General features: G+C 43.2%; 1 protein-coding gene across 1 annotated transcript in view; it reads right to left on the bottom strand.

The window, feature by feature from the left end:
• LOC111859620 (CMRF35-like molecule 8) overlaps window positions 1-16,134 on the bottom strand; it is a 120,787-nt gene extending 104,653 nt beyond the window's left edge. Inside the window, exons 1-5 of the mRNA XM_072710498.1 lie at window positions 16,062-16,134; window positions 15,278-15,598; window positions 11,635-11,683; window positions 11,493-11,519; window positions 10,969-11,063 (exon numbers count right to left, since the gene is read on the bottom strand). Of these exons, the coding sequence (XP_072566599.1) occupies window positions 10,969-11,063; window positions 11,493-11,519; window positions 11,635-11,683; window positions 15,278-15,500 (394 nt within the window). The 5' untranslated portion in view covers window positions 15,501-15,598; window positions 16,062-16,134. The remainder of the gene's footprint in view (window positions 1-10,968; window positions 11,064-11,492; window positions 11,520-11,634; window positions 11,684-15,277; window positions 15,599-16,061) is intronic.
• Between the last annotated feature and the right edge of the window lie 367 nt (window positions 16,135-16,501).

The raw sequence follows: 16,501 nt of genomic DNA on the forward strand, positions 1-16,501 counted from the left end.
CTGCAGACTGGAGACATTACGCAGTATGTTTGTTTTCACTGAGCATCAACAGTTGCACTTCAAGTCACTTGAGGTTACTTGGGAGATGGCTAGAAAAATAGAGGATGCAACTAGGGGTCAAAGTACATCAACAGACTGGCATAGACTGCGAAAACCCAGACTCACTTCCTCACATTTTGGGGAAATATGCCATGCTAAACCATGCACCGTAGAAAAGATGGCAGACCGGCTGATGAAAGGGATCCGTCAGTCAGCAGCAATGAAGAGAGGTCTTGAAATGGAAGCTGATGCCATCGAAGAGTACTGCAAGCTCAAGAGAGTGAACTACTACCCTTGTGGCTTCATCATACACCCCGACACTCCATGGCTAGGTACATCCCCAGATGGGTTGTCTTTGACCCAAAAGAAAGTCCTGAATTCGGCCTTGTGGAAATAAAATGTCCAAATATTAAGAGCTATGTGGATTATCCACATCTGAAAATGAAAGACGGCAACCAGGAATTGAAGGAGGGTCATGGCTACTACTGGCAGGTGCAGGGTCAGCTGCTCCTAACAGGAATGGAGTGGTGCGATTTTGTGGTGTTTGCGGAGGAAGACACTCTAATTCAAAGAATATACAGGGACAGTAGTGTGATGCAAGAAATAAGAGAGAGAGTAGACTTCTTTTTTATTTACACATACCTACATAAATATCTGCTGTAATAAAAATGATTTATCAGTAAACCATGGCCTCTAAGACCTGTCTTGTTCTTGTTGATTTTCCATTATAATGTGAGGCCTTCAAGTGGGTTGTTTTAAGTTCATTTAAGTTCCTAATCAGAAAATGAGCTAAACAGCGTTGTAACATTGACCACTTGACTTAAAGTGTACACAGCAAAGGTGAACCCACACCGATGTGTTGCTAGATTTTAAACTAATATTCAATGAGTTAAGCCCACTTGAGGGAAATTAAACAACACGAAGAGACACCAAGTTGATATTTCAAACAATTAATTTATTAATTAAATAAATGTCAGTAGATGTAAGGCAAATTAAATTGTGGTGTGAATCAGTGTGATGTTTGTTTAAAAAAAAAAAGTGAAGGAGGAAGAGGAGCAGCCAGCCATGAAGCAAACAATCAGATATCTACCTGGCTCTTATGTTCTCTCCAGTCTTTGACCAGAGGTCCATTTTGGTAGTTGCTCAAGATGCATGCTACAGTGAAAAGTTGGTTTATGCTTCCAGAAATAGACAAAGGGATTACAGTGTCAAAAAGTTTGTTCTCCTTAACTCGCCTTATCAGCCTTTCAATGTGAACACGCAGCCGCGCAATTGACTGGGTCTCCAGGACGTCATGTGCTGCCATTTGCTCCTTATTGAAGCGGAAGGCAGGCCTGTGAAGTTTTCCTGGCACAAGGTTGTCCACCCTAAAGCCCTTGTCCACCATCACAGCCATGTTAGGGGACAGGAGAGGTATGATGCCCGACAGTTTGAAGAGCTCACGGTCACTGATGGAGCCCGCATAGAGCGCAGAAACAAATGTCAGAGGACCATGTGGTGCCATGCCAATCATGGCCTTGAAGGTACAGTGTGACTTGTAGTGTGAGTACACCTCACTCTGTAGCACAAGTGAGGATGGAGTTTGGCACCGCAGCTCTGTGCAGTCAACAATGACCTGAGTGTCTGCATAGTCCTTGAACTCAGAAGGTAGGTTGGCTGTGATTTCTTCAGGTTTTATCCAGATACACACAGCTCCCAGTACACAGTAAAGAAAGTTTGCCCAGGTTGTGATGATCCTGCTGGCTGTTGTCCGATGGATGTTAAATTGGTGGCCAAGCTCTCTCTGTGTGCATCCAGTTGATAGATACTTTAGAAAAAGAAATAACTCATCTATGGGCAGCAACTTAGTTGATCTGTTCGAAATTCTCTTCTCTGCCTCAGAGACAGATGCCTCTCTTGTCACACGGATGATCCTTGATGTTGCTGGCTCGATGAGCCTCCAGAATGCCATAAGGTGGTCATAAGAATGGAATCTTTCAAACAGAACACAAAAATAACATTGTTAGTCATGGTAGACTAATTTAGTTACACATGGTCAATCATCTTACTTTTTACTCGACTTACTACATTTGTTTTACATGAAGAAAAGACTTGAAGGGATTGTCTGAAATGAATCAACCCATAGTCATGGGCCCAGTTGTTCAAAAGTAATCCAAAGGGATTTTGCTTAACAAATTGAATTAAATCTTTAAAATTGGTTATTCAAAGGGAAAATCCTGATCCCAACACAAAGGTGGATTCCAAGTTGGAAAATACTCTTGTGAGGTGGACTTTTAGTGGAGCAACATTTTACCATGTGTAGCCCATCTTTACTTTCACTAAAATACAGGATGTACATGATTTTTCGTTCATCACTGTTAATATGGTACATCAGCTTTCTGCAATTTAAAACACCTTAATCATGACTTACCTGGTATAAAATCGGATATCCTCGTCCGATCCTGCAAAGCGCCTCAGTCCAAAACAACTCGACAGCTGGAGAGCCTGTATTTGTAGTTCGAGCTCCTTTACTTTCTCGCGAAGTGCATCATTTTCCTCAGCCAACTGACCTGCGACCCTTGCTGTTGTACGACTGAGACAGTAATCGTGATCTGGTGCCAAGGTAGCCACCTCCATCTCTTCCTCTGAGTCGATGTCATGGACAGGAGGAGGGGGGCTCTCCGCTCTGGGTCTCCGCTCCCACACACTCGCCCTCAGTGCCGGTATTTGAAAATTGTTCCATGAAAAAAGGGCAGGAACGGCCCCTTTCTTCAACCTTCTCAATTTTCCCGGTTTGTTTATAAAATCGTCCTTTTTAAAATGCTTGCTGCAAACACGACTCGTCTGGTTTGGGGAGAAGTCGTCCCGCCGCACTTTTACCTTCCATTCGGCTCTCACTGACGCATCCTTGGGAAAGCTATGAAAGCTTAAAATACTATTGTACCTCGACGAATTCGTACAAAGGGGTACACAACAATGGAGTGCGGTCTTTTTTACTCGTTGATATGCCAACCGCCTCTTTTTTTCCCGATATCCGCTCATATTGAAACGTGTATTGAAAACTGATACTTGAAACTGGCGCCTCCGGAAAATCTCCACAACACTGCCTACCGGAAGTTGTCGACCGTACACTCAACACACGGAAGTTATCCGGAAGTTCTATTGTGCACGAATCCTATTGTAACGCCATACTGTGAGCACGGATCGGAGAATCAGGAAGTATGAGTGGGGAGACTATGAATCAGGGAATACGGGGCTGCAATCAGGCTGCAGGCCTGTTTGGAAAATGGATGGATGGAACTATGAAAACAGTGTAACATGTTATTTAATAACCATAATTAATCTGGCAATTAAAATCTTCTTTGTTAATTTCTCCTGTTCCTCACATGTAGCCTGTGTAATAGTACAGATGTGGCTGAACCATGTTGCTATAAAGCATGTAAGACTTTACTGTTCAGATCCACCCTCTTATTCAGCTCCTTGGTCCAGCTGGCTCTGTATGTAGGACTGGGCTTATTGGTGCTGCTGTTGATGGTTATAATTCTGTCAGAGTAGATTCACTGCATTGTTCTTCAGGTTTTAATGTGATACGTGTGACTGACAGACACAATGATGTATTATATGTCTGACAGGTGGGAGCAGGTTCTGGATGCTGCACTGAAAGCTGGGACTGGTGTGTTGTATCTGATTTGCACCATCATCGCCATTCAGCTGCACTGGAGCTCCTGTAGAAAGAGGGGATCCAATCAGAGAGAAGCAGAGGGAGGGGCCAATACAAAACAGGGGCCTTAGGGAATTCTGATGAAATATCCAAGCTCATTAACCCTGTTAATAAGCTGATCTGCAGTCTTGGAATGACGGCTGGTAACTGGTACCACTGACGGCCTCTTCTTCACAGGCTCTTTGCTGCCACCTGCTGGTTAATGTTCAATGGCTTATTAGTGAATGTAATGTTTAATCTTATTGCACTGCTAATTCTGAAATGTAAATTGAACTGCTCATTATTTGTTCAGATTTAATAAATGTTAAATTGATGATTTACAGTGTGTTTTGTATTCTGGAGTTGGTGATTATTAAAAATAAAGACTATTTCAGACTAAAAATAAATGGTATATTGTTTTAGTTCATGCCTCTCTGTCAGAGCACACCAATCAGTGACCCTCTCAGAGTGTGATGTAACACACTAAACCAGGACCGTCCACTTTTCACTCGGCAGTAAAAACACACCAGTTCATCTCAGCTGATACCAGCCACACATATCGAATATTGGGGAAAGGGGACATGTCAAACGTAAAACTAGATAACAAAGATATCAAATATATATATATATATATATATATATTCATCTGCCTCAAATGAAACACATCCCTGTGTAATCTATTTCTGGTTTAATCCCCAATACCTGACAGTAAGTCGAGTTGCTGTCCGTGGTGCTGAAAACCTGGATCAGCAAATTCCATATTATATATCCTTACCTGATTTAACTGTAACCCTCTTACTTCATTGGCAGTGATGCTCTGTTAAGAGGCAGGGACAGAAGAAATTAAGTGTCGTACAGGAGGATCGAAATGAAATATTTCTATTGAGCAACCAAAAGGCTTAAGACAATCAGTTCATCTGTGGGCAATAACGCTCCCCAAAAACATTCTGTTTCTCTTGTATGGACTGGCTGATGGACCGCAGGTGATCAGAGTCAGCAGCTGCACCTCCAGCACCCTCATCCTTAACACTGCATCCCCACAAGGCTGTGCCCTGAGCCCTCTGCTTTACTCCCTGTACACACATGACTGAGGAGCTACACACAGCTTATACATCATCATGAAATCTGCCAAAGACACTGTGATGGTAGGTCTAATCTCCGACGGGGGCGAGACGGCAAACCTCACTCAGGTGGAGAAGCTGACTCTGTGGTGCTGAGCCAATAACCTGGACATGAACATTTTTAAGACCAAGCAGATGGTCATGCACTTCAGGAAGGAGCAGCAGAGGTACACAGCAGACGTACAGCATAAGTAAACACCTCTCAAGGTTTTCAGGACTGTGGTGGAGAGGGTCATCATTCTGGAAAGTGGTTCACTAAAGCATACATGAGTTAGAAATTGGTGAAAACCAACAGGATATCAGATATAAATTATTAAAATGTGCATGAATTAAACATTATCTAACGGCATCAATTGACAATTGGTTCCCAGCCCCCCAAAATTACACCTAAATATGTCTTTATTTTTATTTATTTATTTTAGCATTGAAACACAAAATGAACAGGATAAAACAAGAAGAAAATTTTTTTCTTAATGACTTCCAAAACGATAAAGACCTTATCCCAACATTGCCCTTATCCTGCCCCGATATCATATAAGATACCTGTGTATTTGACTTGCTTTCTCTATGTCCTCTGTCTCTCTAATAGGGGAAAAACTCAATGTGGGATTCACCACCAGAGCTACGCTCCACAGGCTCCTGGAGGATGGAGAGGTCACATCACAGAAGGCTCAGCAATTCCAGTAGGCAGCACTGGCCTATCTGGTCAGAGCTGTGGAGTTTGCCATGGATGATCTCCAGTTGAAAGATGCTCTCCTGAAGCATGCAAGATTTGTTGATGTGCAGCTGAGGGCTGAGTGTGGGGTTGAAGATGCCCTATACTTTGTAGACAGGCAAGGGTTTTCATATACTATTTTTAAGTTTAATGGTCATGATCACAAAACAAATCTGTCTCTCACTGTATTCTATACATTGTACACATTGTGTTCTTTTTAAGTTTTCAGAAACTCCTTCCTTTTCATGACCCAAAAGAACAGGACCATGTAAGTGAGGAGTTCATGGAGTACCAACTGATGGACATTGCCATGCCCCAGGACCCAACATCCTTTGATATTGAGGGGTTTTGGGGAAGGATGACCTCAACAAAGAACAAAAGTAAGAAATATTTTGCACACAACATGACATGCTCATTATTAATCACGATAAAAGGAAAACATTTGAGTAATTTGGTTCCTTTTTTCAAAGGTGACTGACTTGAACCAATTTGGGAGGCTATCAAAGATCGCAGCCTTGTTTTTAATCCTCCCACATTCCAATGCTGATGCCGAGAGGGTTTTCTTAATGGTCGGTTTGAACAATCCCACAACACGAAACAGCTTGGCTCTAGACAGAACATTGTCCTCAATGATGACCCTGAAAATGGCTGGGTTTGAGCCAAACTGTTTTAAATGGGAGCCTACCTCAAAAATGATAAGATAGTCCAAAAGGCAACAAACAGCTACAGTAAAAAACACCAGTCATAATCTCTCTGGATGGGATGGGGCGGGGATGGGGCGGGGTCGGGGTGGGGGGTGGGGGGGCAGGGGGTCGTCGGGATTGGGCGGGTGGGGATTGAGGGGAGGGGTTAGTGGAATGTCACTCTTGCCTGTCTTCAAAACTTGAGAGCCCTGTGAAGAGGAGCATCAGAGGAGCCTTATGTGTGTCTCACTGACCTCAGATCTGTGGAGACTGACACTGTCTTCCTGACTCTCCATAACTGTACTGTTTCTCTGTCTTCTCTAAGCTCACATCCCCATAACTTCACTGCCTTTAATGGATGTTAAATGTTTAAAAATCACCAATCCATCTATCTTTCACCCTCTTACCCAGGATGGGGTCACAGTCAGCCTGGGGTCACATCCCAGGAAGCATGGGGCCCAAATCAGGGACACAAACACCACACTGAGAGCCAGGGGTAGGATTCAAACCCAAACCCCTGACAGTATGAGGCATCCATGTTACAAACTGAGAGCCAGGGGCAGGATTCAAACCCAAACCCCTGACAGTATGAGGCGTCCATGTTACACACTGAGAGCCAGGGGCAGGATTCAAACCCAAACCCCTGACAGTATGAGGCGTCCATGTTACACACTGAGAGCCAGGGGCAGGATTCAAACCCAAACCCCTGACAGTATGAGGCGTCCATGTTACACACTGAGAGCCAGGGACAGGATTCAAACCCAAACCCCTGACAGTATGAGGCGTCCATGTTACACACTGAGAGCCAGGGACAGGATTCAAACCCAATCCCCTGACAGTATGAGGCGTCCATGTTACACACTGACAGCCAGGGGCAGGATTCAAACCCAAACCCCTGACAGTATGAGGCGTCCATGTTACACACTGAGACACCACTGCAGCATGCAGGAGTAATGAAAACAACTTTTATTATTATTATGAATGATGAGTCACACAGTCCGAGGTCTGCATAAAATTAAAGCCAAAGCCCTTAGAGCTCACTAAACCCCCACCGGTACATACTGTATGTACATATAAGGAAATAGACATTGGGAAATACTCTCAAAATACTGTATATCATAGTAACAAACACTTACAGTATATATCATAAATACAAATCAACTAGAATTGCTAATATATACTTTTTTCCATTAATATAAATGAGAAAGTGACAGTTCAGACCATCAAGATAATACCTCACATTTACATTTATCCTATTTAGCAGATGCTTTTATCCAAAGTGACATATAAGTGAGACAAATAGCATCTTGATCATGGTTCAAATGCACAACAGCCATGAATGTGTGTTTCATACCGGCTGATTCTTACTGTCTCACTGTAATGTGACAGTGCTGCATGCCTTTTAAATACAGCTGACATCACTGTAAGATGCTCCTCTCTGGTGATTATCCCTCCCCATCACTGCAGTATCTGTGTGTCCCTCACAGCTCTCATCCTGAGCAGCAGCTCCCCACATGTAGAGGAGCCTCTCTGTGTTGCTTCCCCCTATTGGACAAGGAACAGATAAGTATTAATATTTGCTACTTGATTCATCAGTTCAGCTCAGCTCCTGAGGCACTAACATCTTCCTTAGTATTTCAGGGAGTTTAGTGTGTTAATGTTACTGCTACAGGAACAGGAAATGAACCAGAGCGATAGATTAATCTGGGAAACCTCTTTAGTTCACTTACATCCGGTTTATAAATTGAAGCCAAATTAGCTGCATGTATGATGCTGTAAGTGCGGCTCTATACAGTGTCAAATGAAACATACGATACATATGAAGCATCACAGACTAAATGTATCACAGCTCATGTTAGAGCAGATTGTCCAAACTCACCTCTCAGTGCTTCCGAGCGACTGAGCTGTAGACCACATCGCTGGCTGGGGTTACAGCAGGACGGTGTGAAGAACATCTAGAGGACACCTGCTGAGAGCATTTAGCTGCTTACAGTGGAGGTACAAGACCAACCTTTGTACAGAGACCACAAATCCATAAACTCCCAAACCTCCTATGTGAATCATTGTGAAATATCAGGGTATCATGGTACTTCTTGGTACATTACAGCTAATTCTGATACACATGGATCTGGCAGATCAGCTGAGGTGTAGATGTACCTGCCCAGTCAGCACATTATTGATATACGTGTCACTCTCATTGTGATACTGGTCCTATGCCTGAACCAAACACTGATTTACATGAAACCATCTTACCTCTGGGTCTGACAGGACAATGGAGCTGTAGGTGACATCAGCACCAGGCTCCTCAGAGGCCTGAGAGAGGATCACATTATGACCATGTATCTCTACAGAACCACCTGTCCGTTCATTAACTGACAGCAGTGGAACGTCATTGTTGGTGAATTTTGTGATGATCAGTTAATGTATATCCATAATTGTTTTGTACCTTTATAGATATTATCCAATTTGAGTTTTTTTATTTCCATTTTCAAAACATTTTAACTGCAATGTAACAAATGGGTTATGAAAATGTACTACATTAACTGATACAGTGGTACCTCAGTTCTCAAACTCATTAGAATTCGAATTTCTTAAAAGTCAAACCAACCAGTTCGAAAAAATAATTACCTAGAACTCGATCTGAATCTCAGAAGTCAAGCCGTGAACGCCGACCTAAGATAACTTACAAGTACGCGCGGGGAAATGAGTCATGCCGCACGTCTCTCAGCGGAATCAAAGGGTAACGCTTCAGTCTCAGCCTCGCATTCCCTGTGACAGCATTGTGCATGTTTACACTAGCTGAATACATATATTTAGACAGTAAAAATATATTTAGACAATGATAGACAGTAACAGTAATTATTATTATATAATAAAATACATTTTAAAATAAAGATTTGTTAATTATTTTTATATTAATAATAAACAATTAATACATTTAATTATAATAATATTGTCCTGCCCAGCCGGACGGAATGGAGACAAAGTGCGCAGACATCAGGGTATCGGGGAATAGGGGATTTAATTACAGGTAAGGCAGGGAAACGCAGACGGACAATACAATGGCCGGACTGGGGAAACAAACTGAAATGCGGATAAAATACAGAGGACTAATGACAACAACCAGAAACAGCTGATCACACTGGGATTCCACACGGGGTTAATGAGGGGGCGTGGCACACGGAAGGAGCGGACGATTGGGGCAGGACACTTTTTTTTTTTAAGTTTACACATTGTTTGGATACATTTTTTTTCTTACTTTACAAATTACTGTTTTGATAAATGTGCTTAGATGTGTTTAGTACAATATATACTCTTCTTGTTTTATCCGGTAAGTTTTGTGTTTAAATGCTAAAAAAAAAACATATTAGGTGTAATTTTTTGCGGCTGGGAACCAATTAATATATATATATATATACACAACAATAGACTATGGACTATGAGAAACAGTGCAAATATGCTGGCAGGACAGTTAGTGTAGACACGTGTACTGCTGTGCAATTTCCTTGTGGAATTACATTGTGCACATATGAGCAGTTCTGCAAGTTTGCAATGAGAGTAAAACATTTGTTCAGTATAAGGGGAGTTAAGTAGGACAGAGCAGGATGTTAAGGAGACAGTCCAGTGTGGGAGGGGGTAGCATGGTGTTCAGGAGCCGGACTGCTTGGGGGAAGAAGCTACTGCACAGTCTAGCAGACCTGCTCCTGATGTTCCAGAATCTTCTTCCAGATGGAAGGGGGGTGAACAGTCCGTGGGACGGATGGTGGGAGTCGGCCAACGATGCTGGTGCCCATGCAGATGCAATGGGGGGGTGTAAATGTCCTGTAGGCTGGGTAGAGAGCTACCAATGATGCACTCAACTGTCCGCACAATCCTCTGGAGGGATTTATGGTCTGAGGTGTGGCAGTTTCCATACCAGACTGTAATACAGCTGGTCAGAAGGCTCTCGATGGTGCCTCTGTAGAAGGTGGTGAGGACGGGTTTGGGGAGGTGCGCTTTCTTCAGTCAACGCAGAAAATGGAGGCGTTGCTGAGATCATTTTTTCATGGAACTGGGGTTGATGGTCCAGGAGAGGTCCTCGGTGATGTGAACACCCAGGAACTTGGTGCTCTTCACTCTCTCCACTGTGGCGCCGTCGATGCAGAGAGGGGAGTGGCCAGCCTTGGTCCTTCTGAAGTCAACAATCAGCTCTTTTGTCTTACCAACATTAAGAGACAGACTATTGTCCTTGTACCAGGCTGCTAGCTGTCACACCTCCACTCTGTACGACGTGTCATTGTCCCTGATGTGACCCACTACTGTGGTGTCGTCTGGAAACTTGATAATGTGGTTCATGCTGGAACTGGAGGTGCAGTCATGCATCAGCAATGTGAAGAGCAGCAGGCTCAGCACACATCCTTGGGGGGCACCTGGGCTCAGCGTGATGGTGTTGGAGCTGGCGTTGATGATCTGGACTATATAGGGCCTCTCAGTGAGGACGCCCTGAATCCAATTGCAGATGGAGGTGTTCAGTCTGAGCAGGTCCACCTTACTGATCTGCTGCTGATCAGTAGGGGTTTGAATCTGGCTTCTGCTCTGTCTGTGTGGAGTCTGCATGTTCTCCACGTGCTGTGTGGGTGCTGAACACCTCCATCTGCAATTGGATTCAGGGCGTCCTCACTGAGAGGCCCTAGATAGTCCAGATCAGACAGTCAGGTCACTTATACAGCGTCTGAATCAGCAGATACTCACTGTGTTTGTCCCACACTTTCCATGTGATGATGATGATGATCAACAGCAGCACCAATAAGCCCAGTCCTACATACAGAGCCAGCTGGACCAAGGAGCTGAATAAGAGGGTGGATTTGAACAGTAAAGTCTTACATGCTTTATAGTAACATGGTTCAGCCACATCTGTACTATTACACAGGCTGCATGTGAGGAACAGGAGACATTAACAAAGAGCATGAGATTAGCTGGAAAATGTAAACTGCTAATTTCAGTATGATTATTAGCAGGGAAGCACATAACTGGTGCACAAGTACACATTTGGTGTACAAAACAATACGCCCAACAACGTCTTGTCATAGTGAAGCAAAGGCACATTTATTTTATGTGCATCTGCTCTGTTGCGCCAAGAAATCACCATTTATTTGTACCTTTATACATCTAATGATTACTTTCGCACCAGTTATGTGTTTATTAGATTACATTATACTGTTTTGTAAAATACATCCATACATCCATCCAACCTCCATAACAGGCCTGCAGCTCACCCTAGATGGGATGCCGTCTCAGGGATACTGTAATTAAGAAAAATAAAATAAACACAATGTCCTTACTTTTATAAAAATGATATGCATTTCCCATTACTGTATGATCAGTCAGACGCTGTAGCATGATGAGCTGAATACTAACCTCTGTTCCTTATCATTCACTCCTGTGGGGCTCGATCCAGAAGCAGAACCTGGAGTAAGGACAGTGGTGTCTGATTAGGAGGGAAAAGGAAAAACTCTGTCCTGTCAGGCAGGAACGACTCATAAGGAAAAGGTCATTTATAAAACGGGCACAAGTAATATAGTAATAACTCAGTAACTACTGAAGCACAAATCATGAACAAATATTGCGGCTATTTGTGATGAAAGATGAATCACGATTGACTAGTGGTGAACAAACATGAGATCAGTATTTTACTTGTGTTACTTGTTACTTCAGTTGTTCAGAAAGGTTTACAGAATTAAGAGATGTAGTAACAGATATAGTAACTGCTTTAGATAAAGCATGTCATGATTCATTAATGATGAATTAACATGAGATCAATATGTAACTAAGACTTAGTTTATGGTTAATTAATACATAAGCAATGGCATGTATTATTTGTGCATTAAGTAAAGTGTTACCCATTATTCTAAAAACAATATTGGAGTAGCTTGTTGGATACAGAATAATAAATTAAGGTTACGACCAAAGTGTTCATCACTGACAGTGAACAGGTGAGGTTAATTATTTAATTTACACACCAAGATGTATTTATGACTGAACTGCATCAGTTATTACTGAGTACAGCTGTAACACTTGCTGAGATTTGAAACTGTCTACAGACACATCAGCCAGTCTGACAGCTTTAGTAACAATTCATCCCTACATGCAGGAAAATTGCCTAAAATATTTGCATGATACTATAAACCAATATTTTATACTTTGAATATATACATGATAAATGACAGTAACATGAATATGGCTGTCTGTCGATTTCCAATATGTCCCAAATGATGTATTATGAAAGACGTCTGATTGGGTTTCTGACTGGGAAGTTAGTCAGATCTGTGGCAACGCACAAAAAACTACAGCCATACACCCATCTATCTTCTAACCCCTCCTGCTGGTCAGGGATGTGGGGCCTGGAGCCGATCCCAGGCAGGACAGGGCACAGGGATGGAGTACATCCTGGACGGGATGCCAGTCAGTCACAGGGCACATAAACACACTCTCTCTATTAGAGACACCAATTAGCCTGACTGCATGTCTTTGGGCTGTGGGAGGAAACCCACACAGCACGTGGAGAACATGCAGACTCCACACACACAGAGCAGAAGCCAGATTCAAACCCCTAAACATGGAGGTGTGAAGCAACAGCGCCACCTACTGGGCCACCATGGCACCTCTATAGAATCTATAATCCCAATAAATAACCATATTCAGCAACAGTTGTTAAAGAGTTAAAAAAAAATTCCTTATGATTAATCGAGATATTTAAATACATTCCTTTTTGCTTTGCTGTTACTTCAGCTGAGGGGACGTCATTCTGGAGATGGGGTAGACAATCATTCACGAGGCTTACAAGGCAAAGCCCAGCCCCCACCTCGGCCAATCAGACCACAGCAGAGCATGTGAGCAGAGCGGAGCGGTGAGAATTTCCGCTCCTCGCTCACGAGGCTGTTGGCTCCGCCCGCTCCTCCGCTCTAATTCGCACTACGCCGCTCCGCTCAACACCGCTCCTCGCTCCACTAAAATGTCCTCCAGCTCCAGTCAAATCGCTCCACGCTCGCTCCAATTTAAAAGAGGAACAAATAATCTGCATGCCTAACAAATGTTAAACCGAAGCCTTTATGTCATAAAGAAATATGAGCAACGGCAACATTGCCAGTCAGAACAGAAAATATTTATTTTTATCGGCAACAACGGACAGGTTTGGAAATGGCATTCCACACAAAAATAGGCTTAAAAATAAAGGAATCAGTGGGTTTAATAGCCTAAAGAATATACAGACACGTTTTAAATTCCTCAATTTTTTTCTGTTGATGCAGCACGTCTCTAAAATAAAATTTTACGTTACGTGAAATAAAAAAAAATCTTATTAGACCTACTTTGAATGACAAAACGAATTTATTTGATTACCAATATTTACTTTATAGGCTTTTATACTTTAATTTACTTTATAGACTTGATATGCTACAACCATATAAAACTTGCACGCGTTTTGCTCTGGCTTCCGCTTGTTCGCGTAGCACACTCATGTTTCTGAGAAAAGTGATTCCAAAGTGAATCTTTACTCACTGAAACAGTTTCACCACATTGTTGTTCTTGCTGTACATTCTTGTCATCTATACGTTTGATAAGAATAGTACACTTGTATGATTTATCAGTTTCCTTTGTGAATAACTTTGCGAATTCCATCTCGGCCAATTTGTGTAACAGTCTTGATAATTGTACAGATGAATTCTGGGTAGATTTGGGCACGCCTCAGAATTGTAGTGTGAGCGGTATCGGAGCGAAATTGGAGCGAGACAAAGCGACCGCTCCAGCCTTAATTAGAAAACCCGCTCCGCGCTCTGACCAAATTCCGCCCGCTCCGCTCCTCGCTCACGCTCCGCTCACATGCTCTGGACCACAGAGCCTCCATGCTCCTACCAGCCTGCACACCATTACTGACACGGTCCAAAGTCACTATCAAGCAGGTCAGAGTTTGGCCAGAAGGAGCCACTTCTGCACTTCAGGACTGTTTTAGCCACATTGGCTGGAATGTCTTCAGTGAAGCCAATCAGACGCCCTGGGTCACAGCGGACGTCCACAGCAGGCTAAAAGCACTAAGAAGACAGCTGCTCCAGTGCTTAATGATTATCCACCCGTATCTCTCACTGCATCATAATGAAGGGCTCTGGGCGGCTGGTCATGTGACACATCAAAGCAAACCTCCCTGTCTCCCTTCATCCAAACCAGTTTGCATACCGCCCAACCGGCCTGCAGAGGGCGCCATAACCCTGGCCCTTCACACCACACTGACACGCCTGGAGAATAAAGACTGTTATGTAAGGTTACTGTCACTATGGTGATGCCACAACAACTAACTCAAAATCTGTCCCATTTTGGGCTGAAAATGTAACTTTGTAACCAGACCCTGGACTTTCTGACAGAGACCACAGTCTGTCAGGGCAGGAAACATCACTTCTGCTCCCGTCAGTCTGAGCACAGGAACTCCCCCAGGCCGCTGCCTCCGCCCCCTACTATTCACACTGCTGACATCCGCCTGCTCCGCCAAGACCACCTCTAACCACATCATAAAGTATGCAGACGACAGCAGCATGACGGCCTCATGAGGGGGGAGACGAGTCTGTGTACAGACAGGGGGGGAGAGAGCTGGTGGAGTGATGCAAGGCCCACAGTCTGCTGCTAAACATCGACAGGAGCGAGGAAGCGACTGTGGGCTTCAGGAGGAGCTGGGGGGGCGTAACCCCCTGTAGGAAATTTACTTCGGGCTTCAGACCTCTTTATGTTTCAATAGTCAGATTGTCAGTCTTTAAATGTCTTTCATATTAATATTATGTTCATCACATTATTGCACTATGACCAACAAGATGGTAATTTCATCATAGTGTGTGACCCATGGAACATACTGCAGAAGATGATAAAGATACTTTTACGTTACTTTATTCACCCTGGTGCTTGTTGGTAATACCCCCCCCCCCTCCCGAAATTATCATTTGCAAAAAACATAGACCAGATAGAAAAGATTAGTTTGAAGCATAAATGATTCACAGCCAGATTTCAATTAATTACTTACGTTCAGTGTTGATTGCGGCCGTAGTTGTCTGATTGACAGTAATATGAACTGGGATCTGCAGGATTCCATCAGCACACCAGTACCAGCCTGTGTCCTTCCTCTCCAGTCCCCTCATTGTCACACTGAAGACTTTATTTACTCTGTCATCCCTGATCAGGACAGGCCTCCCATCCAAACTCTCAGATCTCTCTGATACACAGGAGCCCCTGATCTTACACCACATCCTCTGACTATAATCATTTCTATAGCGACACTGAACACTGACACTGTCTCCTTCCACACCCGTCACCACCTGGTCCTCCACTGACAGTCCTGGGGAACCTGAACACACAGATTAGGAACAAACATTGTGATATTTACACAGTCCAAAATAAAATGCACTATGCATAAAATATGAGCCAGTTACATGTTTATATTAATGTAACCATACTTTTTATAAACATCTAAAACTAAACTAAAGGACAGAGAGCTGGGGGCCAGATATGGAAACCACAAGCCTGGAGGTGTGAGGCCCCCACGCTGCCCCCAGTCTCTACCAGCTAGAGAGTAATTAGCTCCAAACCTGCTGCAGAGTGAAAGACAACTAATTTAAATTGATGTTGTTACTTTTTAATGGTCTTAGTTATGCTGTTGAACAAAAGTAAAATTTGGAATCTATTCTATATATTTAGTAAATGTCAAAATATTTTTATTCTTTCTGTATTTGTGTCCTTCCTTTCTGACTGAGTGACATGTTACATTCTGTGCATCTCATTGGCTACAGTCTGCAGTACAGACATCTTACCCTCAGTGACTGACAGGTAAAGTGATGCTCCAACATCTGAACCTCCACTGATCTCCACACCACACCAGTAGGTACCAGAGTCCCCAGCTGTCAGATTGTTGACGGTCACAGTGAAGACTTGCTGGTCAGAATCATCTCTGATTGACACTTTACCCTCCTGTGGAGAGTCACTGTGTACTATGGGAGAACATGAATCCCTATAATACCCTCTGCACCAGTATTTCACATGAGTTTTATATCTGTCACCATAGAAACATGGGATGGTGACAGATCCTCCTCTCTGTACAGACACCCTTTTCACTGTGGACACACCTGCAGGGACAGTATGAAAATTACCAGGCTGATTAACTCTCACTCCCTCTTACACCATTTATACACATATTAATAAAGAGTCAGTACCAGCCCACTGTAGGTTACAGTACTAAACTCTGCAGAAATAT

This window comes from Paramormyrops kingsleyae, chromosome 4 (genome assembly GCF_048594095.1).
Source record: "Paramormyrops kingsleyae isolate MSU_618 chromosome 4, PKINGS_0.4, whole genome shotgun sequence".
Lineage (NCBI taxonomy): Eukaryota > Metazoa > Chordata > Actinopteri > Osteoglossiformes > Mormyridae > Paramormyrops > Paramormyrops kingsleyae.